The sequence below is a fragment of the Macrotis lagotis genome, chromosome 5, assembly GCF_037893015.1.
Source record: "Macrotis lagotis isolate mMagLag1 chromosome 5, bilby.v1.9.chrom.fasta, whole genome shotgun sequence".
In the NCBI taxonomy this organism is placed as follows: domain Eukaryota; kingdom Metazoa; phylum Chordata; class Mammalia; order Peramelemorphia; family Peramelidae; genus Macrotis; species Macrotis lagotis.
Genome location: NC_133662.1, coordinates 222,872,186 through 222,893,406, shown reverse-complemented (window position 1 = coordinate 222,893,406; position 21,221 = coordinate 222,872,186). Strand labels below are relative to the sequence as shown.

Sequence of the window (21,221 nt, the reverse complement as noted above, 5' to 3'; positions counted from 1 at the left end):
AATTCTGCAAATATAATATAATAGGAACATTGATACTGAGGTCCTAGAATAGATTTGAGGATTCAGTATGTTTAAAAGACTTTGAATTCTAGCTCTACTAATTATTTTCATGGGTCAGATCAGGCAAATCACTTAACCTCTCTGGGTTTCAGTTCCTCATCAGGACTAGCCAATTCAACTAGAATTAGCCTCTCTGGTCACTTCCATTTCCATTTGCAAAACCATAGTATATGTCTTAGGATTCTAAGATCCTAAGTGATATTCATCCCAACACAATTCTGCTGGGCTGGAGAAAGAGAAAGAATAGCTCAAAGCAAAATATCTTCAGGAAGCTACTGTAATGGGAGTATTTTGAAATGTCATAATTTTTCAACAAGGACAAAAGATCATTTTAAGGATGCACTAAAACATAGCTTCAAAAGTGTGTCATGGGTATGACAAGTGGCAATCAAAAGTAGGTTAACTCTATTGAGCATACATTTTGGGTTAAGGAATCAAATGGCCAGAAAAGAAAAAAGGGGTGCCCAACAAAGATAAGCTATGCAGATAATAGCTAAAAAATAAGTAACAACATTCATTTATGCAAAGTGGTAGAAAAGGGTTTTTTGCATCAATCAAAACTTACATAGACAAATAATAAATCACAACCAGTAGTGTCATTATCAAATATAAAAGACAATGATATAATTTTGTCAAACATAAAAGACAATAATGTAATTTGATAATAATAGTTAACAATAGTTATTGTAACTGTCATGAAGGTTTTACAATAGGCATGTGGACTGTTACTTCAAATATTATATTTGATGTGTTTTGATAAGGGGAAATGTGACTTGGTCATATGCAAATGAAACATTTATCCAGCATGCTAATATGGTAGGAAACACAAGGCTAATGTTCTTGACATGTTTCAAAATCAGATCAATCACAATTTTTATGACTGATTTATATAGTATAATAACAACATTTGAAAAATATACAGTAGAGTAACAACTCAGCAGGATCAAAGTTCCTTTCAGTTTGGTGGTATTTTGCCTAAAATAGAGTTCAGGACTTAGTTATAAGAGATAACATGCAAAAATGCCTTCCTAGTTTTAACATTTTGTCATCAATAAAGGTTTTTAGCCTTAACCTCTTAAGATGAGTTAATAAACTGGTTATTCAAACTATACATTATTAAGGATACTTAAACTATGTGATTAACTAGTCATTCTAACTAAATTTTATCACATGCTAGAATTAAATAAAAATCATATTTCAAGAATGTTTGTGTATCAAAATTAATTTGAAATTCTCAAACAGAGATACATTCATTATTACATCACTTCAATGTTTGAGTTACTATGAAAGTATTTAGCATAAATCATTCACAAAATCAGTCAATCAACAAGCATTACAACCCATAATGTTTTCACTTCTTTGTAAATTGAGATATGACAAGATCTATGACTTGGACATCAATCCAAGGACCGGAAGAGATCTTAAGATATCCAGTGGGTGACACAGTACCAGGTAAATCACTGGGATCTGATAACTGCTATTTGATTACATAATCCAGTTTTGTCCCTTTAAAGATAAGCAATCTGGGATGCAGAGAGATTGATTTGTCCAAGGCTTAATAAGAGTCAGCACAAAAAATTAAGGTATGATTGGTGACTTTTTTAGTCAGAGGAACTAGCAATGAGAGAAAGTAACCAGTAGATTAACCAAAATAAATCAATTCTTAATAACTAGGGATCAATGATTTAGAATCCTCGCTTCCTTGCAGTCTTATGAGGAGTTCATTGCTCATTAGTACTGCTCTGAGAAATGGACAAAGGCCAAGTGATAAAATTAATGTCAAATTGGTTCTGATATTTGTCAATATGTTTGGTTGTGTGCAGGAAGAGAAAAAAAAACTAATGACGGTGTTTGAATTTTAAGGTGATTCAAATAAGCTAGGTTCAGGTTCAGATGAACTATGCTATGCATACCCCACTCTTTAAATACATTTTCTGACCATTCTCTTATTTGTGTCTACTTGAAGAACAATCAATAACAAAAAGATTTAAAAAGTAACTGAGCTACAGGCTGCATTCTTTTATATAAAGACTCACTTTTTGGAAACTGAATTACAAAAGTAATAAATGTGGTTAAGATAGAAAGGATTTGAATTAATGCAAAAATCTCTAAGTATATCTTTAAAAACTCTCTTCAAAAAGCAGCAACTATTAAAAAAGCTGATGAGGAACCAAAATTTCAGAATATCACTATTTGAAAAGTAAAATAAAATTGTATTCCGGGTAGCTTTCCAGGGCATAGCATGATCACAAAGAGTATTATACAGTAACTAAGCAAGTTAGTAAATTCTTACCCGTTCTGTCATACGATTCATGACATGTATGTGCAATTTCTGCTCCAAGTTGTAAATAATGCCCAGCTTTATCCTTTCTGGAGCCATCTGCTCCCAAAGCAAACATTCCTCCAGCAAAGCAGGTCAAATGACCCATCTTCCTTTCCAAGTGACCATTTTTCCATTCTCCAATAAAAGTTAGACCGCCATTAGATGTTCTAATAAGATGTTTTTCTATAGCCTACAAAAATGAATAATTTTTGAGACTCCAAAAATGTGCTGGTGTTCAAACCAATTCTATTCATAAGACTTTAATAATGTCAATAACCTATATTCATAAGCAATTCATTTATTATTGGAGATATCATGTTCAGATATGACAATTCCTGCCTTCATCAGACTGACAGAACAGATGAACTAAAACACATAATTATAATACAAAATAAATTATAAATGTATTAGAAGGGGGTGCAACAAAATCAGACAGGTCTATTTCCCAAAGAGATCATAAAAACAGGAAGACCCACATGTACAAAATATTCAAAACAGCTCTTTTTGTAGTGGAAAAGAACTGGAAATTGAGGGAATGCTCATCAACTGAGAAATGACCGAACAAGATAATGGTATATGAATGTTATGGAATATTACTGTTCTATTAAGAAAATCATGAGTGGTTGAACATTAGAGAAGTGTGCCAAGACTTGCATGAATTGATGCTGAGTGAAAAGAGCAGAACTAAGAGTAACAGCAACATTGTGTGAAGTCACTCATAATGAATATTTTCAAGAAAATATCTCACACTGTTTTCCCTTCAATTGGAAATTATGGGAATAGGTATGTAAAAAAAAAAAAAAGGGAAATCAGTCAAAATGATCACTAAATTTCCTTACAGATTTGAGGCCCTATCCACACAAAATAGGTGTGGATAAATTTTCAAGAAATGAAAAAATGCAAATTAAATTAAGCAGAGAATAAATAACAAATGGCACACTTTTCAATGAAAATTATTGAGAAGTGGATTCATCTATGAAAGTGTAAATTCACTTCTCAGGCCAGGGTGCTCACCAAGCCTGAGCCACACTTCCCTCTAACATATTCCATATTATTTTTACAAATAGTCACCATCACATTCGCTTCTCTACAAAAATGGCCTAAATTAACCTCTGAGAAACTGTCCTCAACCAAGAGCCTTATTGTAGCTTGGAGCTAACTTTGGAGGCTCCAGGTATATGCCAGCAAAGTCAGACAGGTGTTACAGCCACAACTGATCAAAGAAGACTTCACATGTGAGCCCAGGAGCACCAGAAAGGCTCCCCATGAATACTGACTTTGGCAGCGGCAGCTCATGAAGACTGTCCACCAGGGGACTGAGATGTGCAAGGGGCTAGATATGTATATTCCTGCATGCAATAACTGATTTTTCTCTAAGTGTTGGTCTAGCAGGTTTAAGAGTGTCCTGGAGAGAAGTAGAGAGAAAATCATTTTATTTTCTTCAGAATTACAGGAAAATATTCATTTTACCTTGAGAATCAGCAGACTGAATTCTTGAGGGATATAAAATTTATTTGGGAACTTAGGGCCAACAGTCTTATTTACCCATAGTTTTATTCAATTCAGAGATGTGCTATCAAAAAGAAAACTCAGGAGGGTCAGCAAACAAGAAAAAAGAAAGTCTATTCTATTGATAAAGGTTAGGTTTTTAAAGCAATTTTGTGAGAGTGTGTGTGTGTGTGTGTGTGAGAGAGAGAGAGAGAGAGAGAGAGAGAGAGAGAGAGAGAGAGAGAGAGAGAGAATATGAATGAATTTCTTCAATTTTTCTAAGGCAAAAATATCACTTTATAGCTAAAAATACATTTGTACCAAGAGAATGAACTCTTGGTTGTTGGCATCAGTAGATCTAGTCCTGAGGTAATTATATTCCTCCCAGTGAATTTGCTTTTTTAAACTGTGTGAAATGATTATTTCAATTTTTATGGAATGAAGCAAAAAATAGCTTTAGAGATCATAACCATGTGACTATGCCTCTTATGACATAGGGAAAGATTTCTACGTACAAGTAGAAAGACTTTGTGGAGAGAACTGACAGTTCCTAGAAACTTAGTTTGTAATATAAAATCAGCACTAAATGTTGTGGTGATGCAGAGAAAAGCTATAAAGAACCTGGGAAGAAAGAAAGAAAAAGTGGCATTGTGACATAATTGTAATTACCTCAATTGCATCATCATACATCTTCCTTGCCTCAATGTCTGTTTTATCTGACATCAACCATGCCTTCAGTAAATATTCATAAAAACTATCTCCTAGCCCACCAACTGATGTGTGATCTGTGACAAAAAAAAAGAAAAAAGAAAAAAGGAAGTCATGGTTGGTACAGAAGAAGAAATAAAGAACAATTTTACATTTATTAAGGACCAATAGCAATACTACGTTATTTTTCTGCCTAGCTCTTTACCAAGGATAAGCCTTCTACTTCTTCAGGTGAGACCATTCTAACCCATCTCCACCAACATACTACCCTTTCTGTCATGCACTCTCACTTATTTTTAATCTTTTCCTCTCTACTGGCTTATTCTCTATTATCTACAAACATGCTTATTTCTCCCCTACCTGTAAAAACCAAACAAAATGAAAATCTTCCCTTGCTGTTGCTTCTCCTCACCACTCCACCCCGCTTCAGTCACTAAGTGATTTTCCTAAAACTTGGGTCCCATCTCCCCTACTCAATAAACTCTATTGCCCGCAGTGCTCTGCTTGGCATTCAGAGTCCTTCATAGCCAAGCCCTCCTACCTGTGCAGTCTTCTGACCCCTTTGCCCCCTCCCCTGCATTTCTCTTGGATCCAGTGACCCTGAACTCTGGGCTGTTCCAAGAACAAAGCTCACTCTCTGGGCTCTAGGAAGTCCTTTTTCTGTTCTAAGTATAGCCCTCCTGGGCTTCCTTTAAGCCCCCCCACTCCCCCCCCCCAGCAAGAAGGCTTCCCCAATCCCTCTTCATTCCAGGCCTTGACTCTTTTAAATTATTTCCTCTTTGGCCTGTTTATCGCTTGCTTTGTACAGATTTGTTTGCATGGTGCCGCTCCTTGAGGGCAGAACCATCTTCTGTCTCTTCTGGTACCCCTAGCACTTAGCAGAGTGTCTGGCCTAGATAGGCACTGAATAAATATTTATTGATAAAGGACAGAGACCATAGAATTGTCATATATTAAGACCAATATTCTAAGTGGAAATCAAGAAAGTTACTTTAAAAAAAAGTGTCAAGCAGTGACTTCTACGTGTGGAGTTCTGTGCTAGGAGAGAACAAAGATGATCATCAGGACGTAGGGAACAGAGGATGTATCCAAATAAAGTAAGAGTGGAGCTTGGAATGAAGGAGGAGATTGAACAGAGGAGTCCCTCTCAGAGGAGGTGGCAGTTGAGTTTAACCTGGAGGAGATCAGGGAAAAAGGAACATATTCTAGATAGAGAGGAAAGCCTATGGAAATGCTTAAAGCTGAGAGCCCACTAAGGGAACAGTGAGGAGACTACTTTGGATGGAAGGGGATCCTAAGAAGTAAGCTTAGTAACAGTGGGGAAAGAATTAACAAAATTGTTCATATTAAAAAAAAAAACACACCCCAAACAAAATGATTGTAGTGATATACAAAAAGCTTTTTGACTAAGAAAAGTCATTATTTACACTTAAACTCACAAAGCAAAGGCACATAAGAATCAACAAAATATGAAAAAACTATGCGTTTTAAAATCAAAAGCTAGGATACTTTATAAAGAAGAAATAATAGATTTACTAACAAATACAGGAATAAAATAAGAATTTCCCCCTTCCTACTGTAATTTGATATCATATTAGAAAAGCTATTTCTAGCAATAAGACAAGAAAAAGAAACACAGTAAAAATAAATCTGGGAGTTAATTGGTCAAGCAAAATCAAGATTTAATAAATACAATTATAAAAAACACCTTAAAGAAATGAAGAATGAGTTAAATAGCTTCAAGATATTCACTGTATGTGTATCAATATAAATCTAAGTAAGAGATAGACCCATTCAAAAAAATACATAAATCTTTTAGCTCTAAATTCTCAAACAATTTCTTCAATTCTACATTATCTGTTTTGTTTATATTTCTGTTTGACTTGCCCAACTCTGGGAACAAGATTGTCTCCTACTATTGTTTTTACCATCCATTAGAAACATACCCTTTACCTTATTTACTCATTTGAAGTTAACTTTTCTCTCTCCCCTCCCCTTCATTACCACTCACTCAGCCTTTTCAATTTGGCTTCTGCTCCAACTATTCAGAAACAATGATCTCCTTGACTGGTAAGTCCTATAGAATCAGCACCTTACACACAAGTGCCCTGCTGCCCAACCACTCTTTCTTGATTCCTCTAAGTGTCTATCTATACATCACTAACTTTTCTCTCCACTGTTTGCTACCATTCCTCACCTTCCTCCCCTTGGCCCCTTTTCTTTCTTGAGGATGGCATTCACTCCCAAGACATAATGACTAATCTCCATTTGCACTGTCTATAGAGCACTCTCCTGCCTGGCTTTCATCAAGACTGAGCTCCAAGGCTACTTTAGCAGGAAGCTTTACATGTAGTTATGTCTCCAAGTCACAAGAGCTTCCCCTCACAGACAGTTCACTCCTTCATCTACTCTACTTGGGAGTCTGTGGGTATGTTTCCTTGGTTCCCACTGGAAGGCAAGTTCCTTGTGGTCAGTGACTAGCTTTGCCTTTATATTTCCGATGCTTAGAACCTGTTTACCGCATAGACAGGACTTGATCAATGCTTGTTGGCTGATTTATACCCATTCTGATGATTAAAACAACATCACTATAACATTTCTTTTTCTACTACAATGTGTTTTGTATACAGCTTAGGATGCAAAGACAAAATAGTCCTCGCCCTCAACAGTCAAGAACAAGATGTAAATATATTAGCCAATACAAAGAGTAAGAGGGGCCAGGAAAGGCCCCATGTAGTAAAGGTGGCACAGGAGGGATTCTTTGAAGGATAGACAGGGGAAAAAAGGAGATAATGGAGATCATTAGGAGGCTGATACAATAATCCAGGAGAAAAAAATCAAAGAGTTTAAACTGGGGGAAATGGAGAGATGAGAGGTGTTACATGAAGAGATAAGATTTAGCATGTGTGTAAGTAGGTGGGCAGAGGGAGAAAGAAAAGTCCAAGTATTACTGTCTGGCTGTGAACCTGAATGACTGGAATGACAGCAACAACAACATCAACAACAACAACAACAAAAAAAAAGAGAAATTCAGAAGAGAGATGGATTTGGGGAAGGAAAGGCAACATTCCTGATATACTGGGGCTTGAATGTCTCCAGAACAGAGTAATAGCCAGAGGAAGATGGTGCTGTAAGACAGGAGACAGAGTGGGGCTGATTATGCAGAACCAGAAGTCATCTGGTGGAACTGATAACGGAACTCAGGGGAGCTGGCCAGGGCGGGGTGGGGGGGGGGGGTGTCACCTGTGTTAAATGAAGAGGGGAACCTAGGTAAGGAATCAAGAGAGGCCATTGGCTGGGACAGCTCAAAGTCATGGCAACTTTAAAGAGGCCAATTTCAACTGGGGATCAAGGAACGGAGAAGTGAAAGGGTAGAAGGAAATGGAGCTAATAAAAATAAATGGCTTCTTCTAAGGAATTAGGACGAGAAAAAACAGAGGGATCTACAATAACTTAAGGGGATGGCAAGGTCAGGTTAAAAAACATCATTTTTGTAGGTAATAGGAAAGGAGCCAACAGAAAGAAGACTGAAGATTATAGAAAAGGAGGATATGACTGAGGGGGGCTATTTACAGACAGAAAGGGATGAAATCAAGGGTACCAAATTGATGAGGCAGGTTTTTCAGAGATGAAAGGAAAATGGGGAACGATGTCAAAGGATCTGAAGTGTAGTGTAGGGGAGAAGAGGAAGCTACAAAAGGGTCCTCTACAGAATTTCCTTTTCCTAAATGAATGAATAAACTATATATATAGTTTACCTCTCAAAACTCATCACATTAGTTGCCTTGGAAATGAAATGGCTAAACCATCTTAGATGTTCATATTCTTTTTATCAATTGAGGAAAGGCTCTTTTTCTATACATCTGACTCAGTTCTCTATGAGTAATGAGAACTTTATCAGAGAAACTTACTGTAAATATTTTTTTCACAATTATAAATTTTTGGTTGTTCCTGGGTATGTGCTTATTACTCCTTTCCTGGCCTGTACTTTTCCCTGCTCTCCTGAGCCACAAGCTCTAGGGTGCTAGTGCTCCTTGCTCTAGGATTGAGCCCCAGGATTGTGAACTAGATTCATTTATGGGCAATGCTGGCACCTGGTCATTTCCTTCTGACCTGATCTGTGGGCTGAGAGGTCTGGACACCACCACAGCCACCACTGATTCAGTTGCTCCCAAAGTAGGTTGGTCTGCTGAGGTGAGGCAGTGAAAGAACTCTGCCCAACTCTCACATACATTCCCCGCATCCCCATCTCCTGCCAATGACATTCTATACTGTCTGGACCAAGAAAATCACTTCATCTTGTCCTTTTGTGGAAAGTTCAGGAGTGAGCTTAAATACCTGAAATACCTGAGCCATTTCATATTTTAATGCCAAGACTTTCATATCTTCCTTTTGAAAAATCCAAAACCTCAGGGCCAGCTGGGTGGCACAGTGGATAGAGCACTGGCCCTGGAGTCAGGAGTACCTGAGTTCAAATCTGATCTCAGACACTTAATAATTACCTAGCTGTGTGGCCTTGGGCAAGCCACTTAACCCACTGCCTTGAAAAAAAAAAAACCTAAAAAAAATCCAAAACCTCTTAAAAATAATTCTTTGCAATATTACCATTTGGTATATTATACAAAGAGTAACTTCACAATGAACAAAATATTAAAATTTTTCATGACTATACATATAAATATATCTGTATGCCTAATCTATCTACTGTAGAGATAATAACTCAGGATAGAGTCTATTCTGCCTAAGCATGACAATGAGGACCCCAAGATACAGCAATCAAAATGTGTCCCAAGCAGATATGATGATGAATGAGATATTACATATTTAAGGCATTCATAAATACAAAACAATTTAAGACCCATTCCTAGCTCCAAAGAACTTTATAATGTAGTTGAGAACATAAAATATATTCACTTGAAAAGATCAATACAAGGCAGGCAATAATAAATTCCAAGTGAATTCTGTAACCATTAAGGAGAATAAAAATGTGGAAGGAAAGCTGCCTGCCAGGAAGGAAGATGTGGGAGCCTTACTGAATCTATGTCAGGGTGCTGGATGCTCAGAAAAATGGACCAATGGGTAGAGAGGTAGAGAGAGAGAGAGATAGAGAGACAGAGAGAGGCAGACACAGAATAAGACACAGGAAGGAGGCGTGCAGAGATAAGTAGGTTAGGAATCCTATACATGTTTGGAAGACAATAAGCAGAATGGTTGCAGCTTCATGTAACAAAAACAATTATTAAGTGTCTCCTAAAAACCTGTGTCAGGAACACAAAGATGAAAACAACAGAATCCCTGAAATCTAAGAGCTTATTTATGATCTACTTTCCTCACATGAGTATACTATGAAGCACTGTGTAAATAAGAGGCAAGGAAAGGCTCAGGAAAAGCCTCCAAGTCAATTCAGAGTAAACATTCACAGCAGCAACGGATGAGGAGGAGGCAATGCACTGGTGTGGGGGAGAGAGGCCGCTCACATCCTGCCTCAACTCTTCCTGGCTCTGTGGCCATGGACAAGATCCTTGCTCTGCTGCCTCAGTTTCCTCACTTGTAAAAGGGGGCATGACAGCACCAGATGCTCAGGACCTAGGTAGGAGGCAGCAAGGGTTCACGAAATGCTTGTTTCTTTCCCCTCCCCTACTCTTGTGCCAGGCCAACAGAGTGCTACAGATCGATAACATGACATGTCTCAATCTTATGTCCCCAACATGGAGAATGAAAGAGGGAAGAGAGGAAAGAAGGGAGCTGTCAGGCACAGGCTGAGGGCCTCAACTTAAGAAGAGAAATGTGGGGAAAAGGACGAGTGCACTGCCAACAACAGAAACAGAGATGTCAGAGGGACGCTTGGCAGCAGAGAGGCCACTTCAGGTACCAAGAAGAAATGGTTAGCAAGAATTTGGAATCAGTTCTCTCTCAACACACTCAATTTGGATCAATGTATAGTATGTAAACAACGTAAAGACTAACAGACTGCCTTCTGTGGGGGGATGGAGGGAAGGAAGTGAGATTCAGGGGAAAATTGCAAAATTCAAAAATAAATTAATTTAAAAATAATTTGGTATCAGGAAAGATGTGTGGGCTAAATATAAAAGTAAAATTTCAAGCTACTAAAGCTTGAGACCCTTGGGAGAATTTTAAAAGAACTGATGGCTAAAATCATGAAAATAAGAATCTCAGATATGGAAGGACCCTGGAGAACATCTAGTGTTATTAGATCATTAGAGCTGGATTTGGGTCTTATGGACCTCTATGATGATCTGGTCTTTATTGATCCCTTTTTCAGAATAGTTTTTTGCTTTGGTTTGGTTTTGCAAGTCAATGGGAATAAGTGACTTGCTCAAGGTCACACAGCTAGGTGATTGTTAAGAGTCTGAGGCTGAATTTGAACATGGGGCCTCCTGACTCCAGAGCTGGTGCTCTATCCACTACACCACCAAGCTGCCCTAGAATAGTTTCTACATACATAACTCATAACTAATCTATAGAATAGCCTTAATAAGACCACAGCAGAAGGAGGAGTTTTATCTCCCTCCCACATTGCTATTCCATCTCCAAAATTCTCATTTTTGAAATTCTCAGCTGATTTGTATACTTCTTTGTAGGAAACACTGACCCCTTCAACAACATGCATTCCTTCAAAAACAACATATGGAATTGAGGGGAAGAGAACAAGAAAGCCTGGGCTATAGAAATGAAAAATTAACTGGAGGCACCACCTTCTCCAAGACTTCTTCTTATCAACTCCATATAGCTCTAAATACAAAATTCATTCCACAATTTCCACCCTGCAGCTAGACAAGCACATTTGCTGATCAAGTTATAATTATTTTATCACAGTATACATTTTCTCAGTTTCTATGAGGATTTTTGTTCTATCCTTATGCAAGAATGTAAGATTTCTGAGGCAGATGAATGAAGTGCTCTATACAAGCCACTTTTTGATGACCAATAACTGTCTAGGTCTACACTAATACAACAGAATTTTCTATTTCTATAAATTATTGTATTATTTATGATTTTTTGTTTACATGGAAAATACTAAAAGGTAAGTCAGGACAATCTCAACACTCTATACATAAATTAAATTTAGAAGACAAAAGATAGTTACAGTTAAATGAAAAAATGCGTCACAGGTTTTCCGTGGACAAATAAAGGAGCTGACATTTTATTTTATCATGCAATTAATAGTAATAAAAACCAATTTCAAAGTACTTGGTTGTGATATATTGTGGGACTCAAAATAAATATTTGCTTACTGTACATGTCCCAATATTTGTTGTAGAGATTGAAGCAATGAAATAAAGCAATGCTGTTGAGAAATAAAGCATAAGACCTTCCAAATAAAATCAAATTTATAAAATTTAAATACTTAGTGACAGGAAAAGGAGCTAGATTAAGACAGGTACATCAAGAGGAGGTTCACCTCTTTAAAGGGATGACTGATATCATGAACTTTCTTATAACAAAGAGTTACTGAAAATATTAGTAAGCACTGACTAGCCTTCTTTCTGACCTTTATAAAATATTTCTGTGAATAATGTGCAATTCATATAAGACATTCTTGATAAAGGTATGAGAAAGGAATAGTCAGACTTCTACAAATGAAAACTACTAGAGACCACATCTTTTTAAACACAGCTGAAAGATGTAGTGACTGCAAATCCCACTGTGCTTTATTCAACAGCTTATTAAGGGGTTTCCTGAAACAAGGTCTCTTCTGCATACCCTCAAATCAAAACAAAATTTCTTGAAAGAAAAAACAAAGTAACTTTGATGGTCCTCTGATTATAAATATCAATAAGGCATAAAAATAGGGTGTGTGTTTGCCTGTGTTTGCTTCTGTATGGGAAGTCGTTAAGTACAGCTAGGTACAAGAGGAACAGATTTCCTTCTAGATGGTGAAGCCTTCTAGATACTGTATTCCTGAAGGATTGTCTCCAAGCCCTGCATTCTCTTCACTGTGCCACCTAGCTGAACACAGTTTACTTAGATTTTAGCAAAATTACCTAAGTTTCAATGAGGGAAGTCACATACATAGATATAATTAAATACTAATAAATTAGTGGTTTGGGGAAGAGAGGCTACCTATAAAGTGGCATTGAACCAAGCTATGAAGGACACTAGGACTTAAGGTTGACATTAAAGGATCCTCCCTCTTGATGACTTTGTCCAGTGTCATATACTTTTTGTTTCCTACACTCTCTTCATGACCTTGTCAGTTGTTACAGATTTGTCATCTTTATTCAGAGAATAACTAACATTTCTATAACTAACTCATAAATTTGCAAAGCACTTCACCTAAATTGTCCATTTAATGCTCACAATAACTATAGCTCACAATAACTATAAAGTAATTCTTTTCTATAATTTTTCTTCACTTTACAGATGAAGAAACTGAGGCTCAGAAACATTTTAAAATGCTGACTAACCTCCAGAGTGGGACCAGATTGGAATTGAGGAGTTCCTGACTTTTGAGTTCCAGTGCTTTATCTGTATCTGAATCTTACCTGTGTAGCCCTCATCTCTTTACAGTTCAATCACTCTTTCCAGCTCCTACAGAATCTCCAAATACTTACTCAAACTGTAGAGCTGCCTCAGGCCCAACACGTTCCAAACAAATTCATGTTTCCTCCTAAAACCCACTTCCTTTTAATCACAAAAGAAAATCACAGTTACCAGACATTACAAAGCTTTTGCATGAGCAAAGCCAATGCAATTAAGATAATAAGCTATGGCAACGATCATGGGAAAAATAAAGCTTTGCACCAAATATCTTTAAGAGGGTCCTGCTATCCAGTTTATAAGGGTAAGTAAGAGAAAGCATTAAGATCCACTCTCCAAATGATTAATGGTCAAAGGAACTCAGCAAACATTTTCAAAAGACAATTATTTACGTGATAAGATCCAGACCACCAAGAAATTAATCCTCAACATTCAAACAATTAACGTTTAAGACTTCAAGCATTTTGTGAGATTTTATTAGTGACCTCCCTTTCATTTTCCCCTTGACAACTAAGTACATTCATAGCTACAGACAAGTTTCTATCTTCTACAAGGAAGAATGTGTTTGTAAAAGAGTTAGTAAATCTGCTCCAGATCTCTTCAGTGCAATGAGGGAATTGAAGAAGCATGGAGAAGCTGCCAGATTAGTGAGTGAACCTGCCCCATCCTCCCACCCCTTGGGCCCAGGCCACCTCTGGTCAGCTGTCTGACCCCAGAGTACAGAGGCCCCTGGAAGGAGGTCCAGGCTCCAGCCTCACCTGGGGCAAGTTCTTTTCATTAGTTAACAGTTCAATCACCAAGCCAGCGGGAGAAGAGACATAATGGAAGATTTCCCCTTTCCCTTTTTACTTCAGGGTTCTTCTGACATCACCACCCCTTCCATCCCTTCCCAAGCCCAGTCCCTCTCAGGCATTGACTCCTCTCCCCTACATTTTATGGGAATTGCTGTGTTGGGAAAAGTTCATACTAGCAGAATTAGTGGTACTTTTGTACCACTTTCTAAAAGAGTTACTCTTACAAAAATTAAAGTTTGAATGTAGATCAAAATAATTTTGAGGGTTTTTTTTGCATGCCTAGGATGGGAGTTGTAAATATTAGAGGAACTATTGAAGCTCTGGTAGCAAGGCTTTGGATTTAAGCATTCTGGAAAATAATTTTGGAAATAGGTTATTTTAAAAAGAAATCCCACTGCTACAAATATGCTATGAGGTGGTTAACAAAAGAAATCTAAAGGTCTCAAATACATAAAAATATTCATGACAATTTTTGCTGGCGGGTACAAAAACTCAGATAAAAAATAGATACCTGCTGATTGTAGAATAGTTAAATAAATAGAGGGCTATGAATGCAATCAAATATTACTATGCCATAAGTAGTAATGAGTAAGAATTCAGAGAAGTAAGCTAAGATTTAGGTAATTAAAGCCAAGTGAAACAAGCTATACTAAGACAACCATAAATACTGTGGTGACAACAGAACCAGGAAGAACAACATAAAAAGAAACGGGATATCATGAAATTATAATGATCATAAAGTTTGACCCTGGAAAAATTAAGGAAATAAATTTCTATCCCCTCCCTGAGAAATGCTGCCAGGCACATCATTAATTTTTTAGCTGTTTTTTCTAAGCAGCTTCTACCCCACCTCCTTCCCTTTATTTTCTAGATTACAAGTGATAACTTACTGTAAGGGAAGGAGGAGAGCTATTCAGAAATGAAAATGATATAAAAACTGATATATATGCATATATATATATATATATATAATAAATACATGATATGAAAAAATTGCAATGAAAGAATTGGGGTGGAGATTTGAGGTCATGAAAGTTAATGAAAGGCAAAGTAAAGTTGAAGTGAAACTTCACAGAGGATAGCCAACAGGGAGGAGTGTCTATGCAAGAAAAGAGACAAGGAACAAGAAGGTAGAGTTCAGGAAAGGATGAGAGAAAGAGCCAACAATTTTATTCAGTAAGTTTCAAATTCAAACATCTCTGTGTCTTTTGATTGGGCCACTTCTATTCAGTCTGATCCATGTCAGTTAGACATATCCATATTATAAATCTCCTGCTCCCACATATGAACAACACAACCAGGGGTTTCCTTCATCAGGGAGTCTTTAAAACTCATCTCCCCAAAAGCCAGGGTATATTGCATTCAAAACCAGAATGACCAAAGAGCTGCTGTTAATGGGCTTAAAGGGTTAAATTAACAGATTAATTTAGGCAAATTTTTAGATGATGGAGTCAACCAAGAGATTAGAAGAAAACCATAATGATTAGCTAAAATTCACTGGAAAAGTGCCAATTTATAAAACTGAAAAATACCAAACTTTTTAATGATTTTAATAAATTCCTGAAATTTAATTATATCTAGTCTCTGAATAAGAGATGCTTCTCTATGGACTTAATGCCTAAATAAATTATCCATACACAGTGGAGAAAAAGATTATTGCTGTACGTGATAAGTAACTTGAAACTTGTCTTTTCAGTTTGGTACTAATTTTAGAAAGTTTGGTCAACTTTTTTGTTGTTCAGTACTTTTGACCACTTTTAAAAATAAACTTAGACTATAAAACTTTTAAAAAATCCTTAATGCATTCCTTTTCATTTTAATGACACACAGAGCTAATCCACAAATTAAAATGTTCATCTTCGGAATAAAAGATGCTTTTAATTGTCTGCCTTTGAAAAGGTAATTTGGCTTATAAAATGTTCTTGAAAGTTAATACCACACTGGTTAGTAAGAGTGAGATTAAAAAAAATAGATTTTCTCTATGATAGAAGATAATAAAGCAAAGGATCAACTTAATCCATCTTGGCTGTTGGGATATGAGTGTACATAATAATACAGAAGTTACCTGAATTTCTCAGCATTTATGATCACTCCTTTCATTATAGTTTTTAAATAATATTTTATTTTTCTACCCAATTACATGCTTTCTTTACATTCAGCATATCTACCTTTTTCTATTCATATTTCAATGATGATCTAGAAGTAAGATGCCAAAGTATAAAGACAGTTACACAGTAACTGGCAATATTATGTGCTTAATACATATTTTTTGATTGCTGCAGGACTGGAAAACACTGTGCATAGCAAAAATGAGAGAGCATACTAAGAACCCAAATGATGCATTAATTCTCCTAAAATACTAAGAATAAGATGGAAATCTTTAAAAACATCAGTTAGATGTCATCTGGAGGATTTAAGGGCCATCTACGGACAAAAATGGACAGTAGGGAGCCCATATCACTGAAGGTGACTCAGGAAGCTTCTCCTCATACTGAGCCTAAAGTGAAGCTCTCATCACTCCTATCCACTATTCCTGGTGTTGACCCTGGGAGTCAAATTGAACCCTGCTCTGCTGACAGCCCCCCCCACACACACACACAGGCAAAGCAGTCTGAATCTTACTCTAGGGGCCACAAAGTGACTTAGAAAACCACAAAGTGATATTATGTTGTACTATATTTATTTGTTAAACATTTCCAAATTACATTTTAATCTGATTCAGATCACTCAAGAGTTTTGCAAGCTCTGTGTACAAGACCTTCAAGTTTGACATCTTTGATGTTGGCAAAAGGGAAACAAATACCTGAAGGTTTCTATTTATTGGGAATTTTTTATTTCTTTTGAAATAGGAATATATAATCAGATTTAGTACAGAGATATCCAAGGGGACTTTTTAAAGTCATGCAACATTTCTGTGCCTCAGTTTCCTCATCAGTTAAAAAAACTGGAGAAAACCTTTGTACCTCCCTTGCTTCACTCATGGTTTTGCAGACTAGACAGAAGGTATTGGGCAAGAGAAATAGTGGGGGGGGGGGGGGGGCGGGGAAGGAAGAGTCACTGAGAAAGCAGAATGGCTTCATGTGAATTATAAGGGAGAAGAAAGGGACATGCTGTCAGCAACAATACAGTTCCATTTCTCTTCTAATTCCTAAGGACTTCAATAAAACATACTACTTAATTCCAAATACATCAACTTGTTGAAAATCTTAATTCGTTATGAATTCTATTCTATCTTGCAACAGATACTCTGGAGGTAGAAAAAAGCCCAAGACTCTCTCTCTCTGGTCCCTCTCCTCATTAATCAAGCAGAGGACCACTCAAGCAGCTTGGGACTCAGCTTGGCTTCTGGATGGGATATCTATGATGAGATCATGAAGGATCAAGGGCTAACACTCCTTACTCTGGCGGTAAACTTTTGTCTTTTGATTTCTGGGATTTACAGGGGTAGAAGTGATATAGCTCAAAAAAAACCTCTCCAATAATCCATTCCTAAAGATCTGTAACAGACCACTCAACATCCTAGGTGAGGCATGACTGGCTAGACTTCACTTCTTTCCTGCCAGACTGAGATCATTAGCTCATATACTTTGCTACCTTATTCCCCCTTTCTTGACTGTGATCTAAAGAAAAGAAAAGCACTTTACTATTTATAAATATATATATTTAAATGGTCTATTTAAAGTAAAATTCAAATTACAAATGTTTAATATGGTGACCTTTCTAAACAGTCTATTTGGATTTAAATATGCCTCATAGATATACTTGTAAGAAAACACCACATGAGAGGCATTGAAGAACCATAGGAACACACCAATTTTCAAAATGAGTAAAAAGATAGACTCTATATAAAGTCTAAGCTAATAGGTTTGACAAAGGTTTCTGGCCGAAATCTAGAAGAGACTTTAGCACAGTCTCAACATTAAACGAACCTAATTTTACTTAAAAATAAAATCAAGAAACTAAGCAAATGGGAAGATGGAAGATATTCTAAGAGTTATGAATCACAGTGACCTTAGTAGTCACTGAATCTAGCATCCTCATTTCAAAAAGAAAAACTAAGGCCACAATTTTATGTAGTTTGGGGGTTTAAGGGTTTTTTAAGGCACAATACATTATATCATTATTTGATCCTTGCAATAACTGAATGAAGATGCTTTCATTAGACCCATTTTATAAATAAAGAAATTGAGACTAAGGGAAATTAGGCAATTTGCCCAGGTCACAACTACCAAGTGTCTGAGGTGGAATTTGAACTCAGGTCTTCCTGATTCCAAGTATATTTCCCTAAGCTGCCTCCAACTCACCCACCACCTAGAAAGGGCCAGGCATTGGGCAAGGTGCTCACTGATGGCCACATCAGGTTTTAGGGACTGATAGCTTTGCCTCTTTTCTTTAAATACTGCTGTTGATACAATAAATGAACAAAATTTGTCTTTAAGAACAGCCAGGACACTTCAGTACAGGATTTTTATTTTTTAAAACAAAGCAGGTAATGATTCTTCACAAATCAACAAGGTTAAATAACTTGTCCCAAGGAGAATAAAAAAATCTTATAATCCTAAACCCCCCATTTTGACCTTTAAAAAAATTACTGGATAGATAACTTGGCTTGAGCATTTTTACCCTCAAAACTATAAAAATGTAATTCAAAATAAAAAGCTGCTTGTGAAACAGCAAAACTGGACCCCCCAAAAAGTTTAATGATATTCTTTTACACCCAGGCTCCTTATAGATTATTCTTTTTTGTATAACTATTATCAAATGCTTTTCTTGAAGGTAATTACCAGTGATTAGTCTCTGTGATTGCTATGTGCAAGTCACAGACATTATCATTACTGTGATTATAATAGTTAGCCAAAGCCGAATTGTTAAATTTTATTTCAATCCACCATTTGTTTGGCAGACTATTTATAGTCCTGACAGATGTATACTGCAAAGAGAAGCCAATATACTTTTCAAATATACATATAAAATATGAAAAAAGCAAAAAGGGGCAAGTTGAACTCTCCCTGTGAGGACTGCAGCCACTGAAGTGCTCTCTCAGGATTCTAAAGAACCAGCAGCAAATAACTGGTGAATCTGTTTGTACATACGTGTGTGCAGACACACAGGCACACACACACACACACACACACACACACACACACACACACACACACACACACACACCTTGTTCTCCACATGACCAATGCTAAGGTGATGGAGATAGTCATCTGAAGGGACTTTTAAAGAAACAAATATGGAAGACAAAAACAAAAGATCTCTTTCTAGAAACCATGGGATCATTGTCTAAATCTATAATTTCTACATAAATGCTGAATAAACTCTGAAATACTGATTTTTTAAGAAAGAAAGAGTAGTCACTGCCCAAATTACGTTTCAGTGCATAGGAATGTACTCTAAGGGTAGGAAAAGCATGAGTAACTTGGGATGAGGGCAGGCCAATGGCGAGGAATCACTATGTAGAGGAAGGCGCAGGGGTGAGGAGGGATTCCTTGCAGCTACTTGCTGTGGTTGGTGGGAACATGAGGAAGGGACAAGGAATGACCCATTGACCCCCCACCCCCCCATCCCCCTGTGTGAGAAAAGCAGAAGTCTGAGCCAGTAGGGTGAAGGGGGCTTAGAAAGGGCTGAGACTAGACAACTTAGGAGCCACTCTTCCGGAAGAATTTGGAACATGAATGGAAGTGGGTGTGACGAAGAAAAAGAGTCAAGGAGTTCTCAGTGGTCTCAGTTCTGCCTGGAAGGAATAACTGGGATCTCCTTTGCCTTCTCTGCCATGGCTCAGGTAACTAATTGACTGGAAACCCCATCACTCTGTTAGATCCATCTGCTTTCTCCCCTATACCCCAGTAGGAGATGGAGCCACCATTCTCCCCCCACCCCAGCCCCATTGCGCTCATTTGGACCCTCCTCTGGTTTCTCTACTCCCCCCCCCACTTCAGCTTCCTTGATGTCTTTCTCCCTTAGTCTGTGAGCTATTTCTCGGATTGCACCTCTATCCCCAGAGTTCAACACAGTAATAAGGGTTTACTGACGCTGGGCAACTGGGAGGATGAGGCATCTCTCAAAAGAAAGAGAAATTGGGAGAAAAGAAAAGGACAGGCAGGGGTGGGGTGGGGGAAGAGATGAGTTGAACGAGATTTCCAAGAGTCAACCAGCAGATGACTGGAGGCCAGGCCAGGCCAGGCCATGTTGGAGTCCTCAGAGAGAAGAGATCTTCAGAAGGCATATGACATCTACAAGTGAGGTGGGAAGAGGGTCCAGGCCAGGGCTCTGATGGAAGCCCAGGAGAACAAGGAGAGTGGAATGTCCCAGGAGACAAGGAAGGGTGGTCAGCATCAAAAGTCAGAGATGTGACCTCAAGGAGGATGAATGAGAAAAAACCCACAGATGTAGCAATTAAGAGAGCATGGTGACCAACAAGAAAGGTTTTGATATTATAATGGAATTGGAAGTAATTTGCCACAGGTTGATAATAAATGATCATGACTTGCTAGGATTCTGTTAGTAAAGGAGAGAAGGAACACTTGGGAGTTAAAATGAACAAAGGAAAGTTTTGTAAAAGATAGACTAGATATTATCTGTAGATAGGGAGCAATTGAAGATTAATTAATAAATGACTAGGGGTTAGCTAGGTGGTGCAGTGGGTACTAGAGTCAGAAGGACCTGAGTTCAAATCTGGATTCAGACAATTAATTATTTAGCTGTGTGACCTTGGGCAAGCCACTAACCCCACTGCCTTGCACCCCCCCCCCCAAAAGGAATAAATGACTAATTAAAGGTACAAATGAAATGGTTTAGTGCTGACTGGAAAAGGGTCATTTCATTTCAAGAGAATACAGTAAAGGAAAAATGGACACAAAAGAAAACATAAAATGGCTTTTAAGGTTCCGGGATGAGGGAATTTATGATAGATGACCTCAACTGTATCAATAAAATAGGAGGCAAGGACATTAACTGGAGGGGAGACTGGTGCAGAGAGAGTGGCAGGATGTCAGTCAAGGATGAGAAATGATCACTGTGTAGCAAGCAGTTAGACAATGCACACATAGTGTATATAGTTGGAGAAAAAGTAGTCAACAATCAAAATCCAAGATGGGGGGCAGCTAGTTGGCACAACAGAGCACCAGCCCTGGAGTCAGGAGAACCTGAGTTCAAATCCAGGCTCAGGTACTTATTACTTAGCTGTGTGACCTTGGGCAAGTCCTTTAACCTCAGTGCCCCACCCTCACCCCCCCCCCCAATTCAAGATGGGACTTTCTGGTTGGTGACTTGGGTAGAATAAAGACAGAGGGTGTGGGAATTAGGATTGATCAACCAAGAGCCTTGGGTGCTGAAAGGGC

General features: G+C 37.6%; 1 protein-coding gene and 1 long non-coding RNA gene across 3 annotated transcripts in view; one reads left to right on the top strand and one right to left on the bottom strand.

Moving 5' to 3' along the window:
• MAN1A2 (mannosidase alpha class 1A member 2) overlaps positions 1-21,221 on the bottom strand; it is a 202,123-nt gene that overhangs the window by 25,661 nt on the left and 155,241 nt on the right. For both annotated transcript variants that reach the window (XM_074188551.1, XM_074188552.1), the window contains exons 9-10: positions 4,541-4,656; positions 2,354-2,573 (exon numbers count right to left, since the gene is read on the bottom strand). In XM_074188551.1, coding sequence (XP_074044652.1) covers positions 2,354-2,573; positions 4,541-4,656 — 336 coding nt within the window. The remainder of the gene's footprint in view (positions 1-2,353; positions 2,574-4,540; positions 4,657-21,221) is intronic.
• Positions 4,546-14,046, top strand: LOC141488465 (uncharacterized). Its single transcript, XR_012468694.1, has 3 exons — positions 4,546-4,810; positions 10,232-10,447; positions 12,965-14,046. It is a non-coding gene; the product is annotated as an uncharacterized LOC141488465 (long non-coding RNA).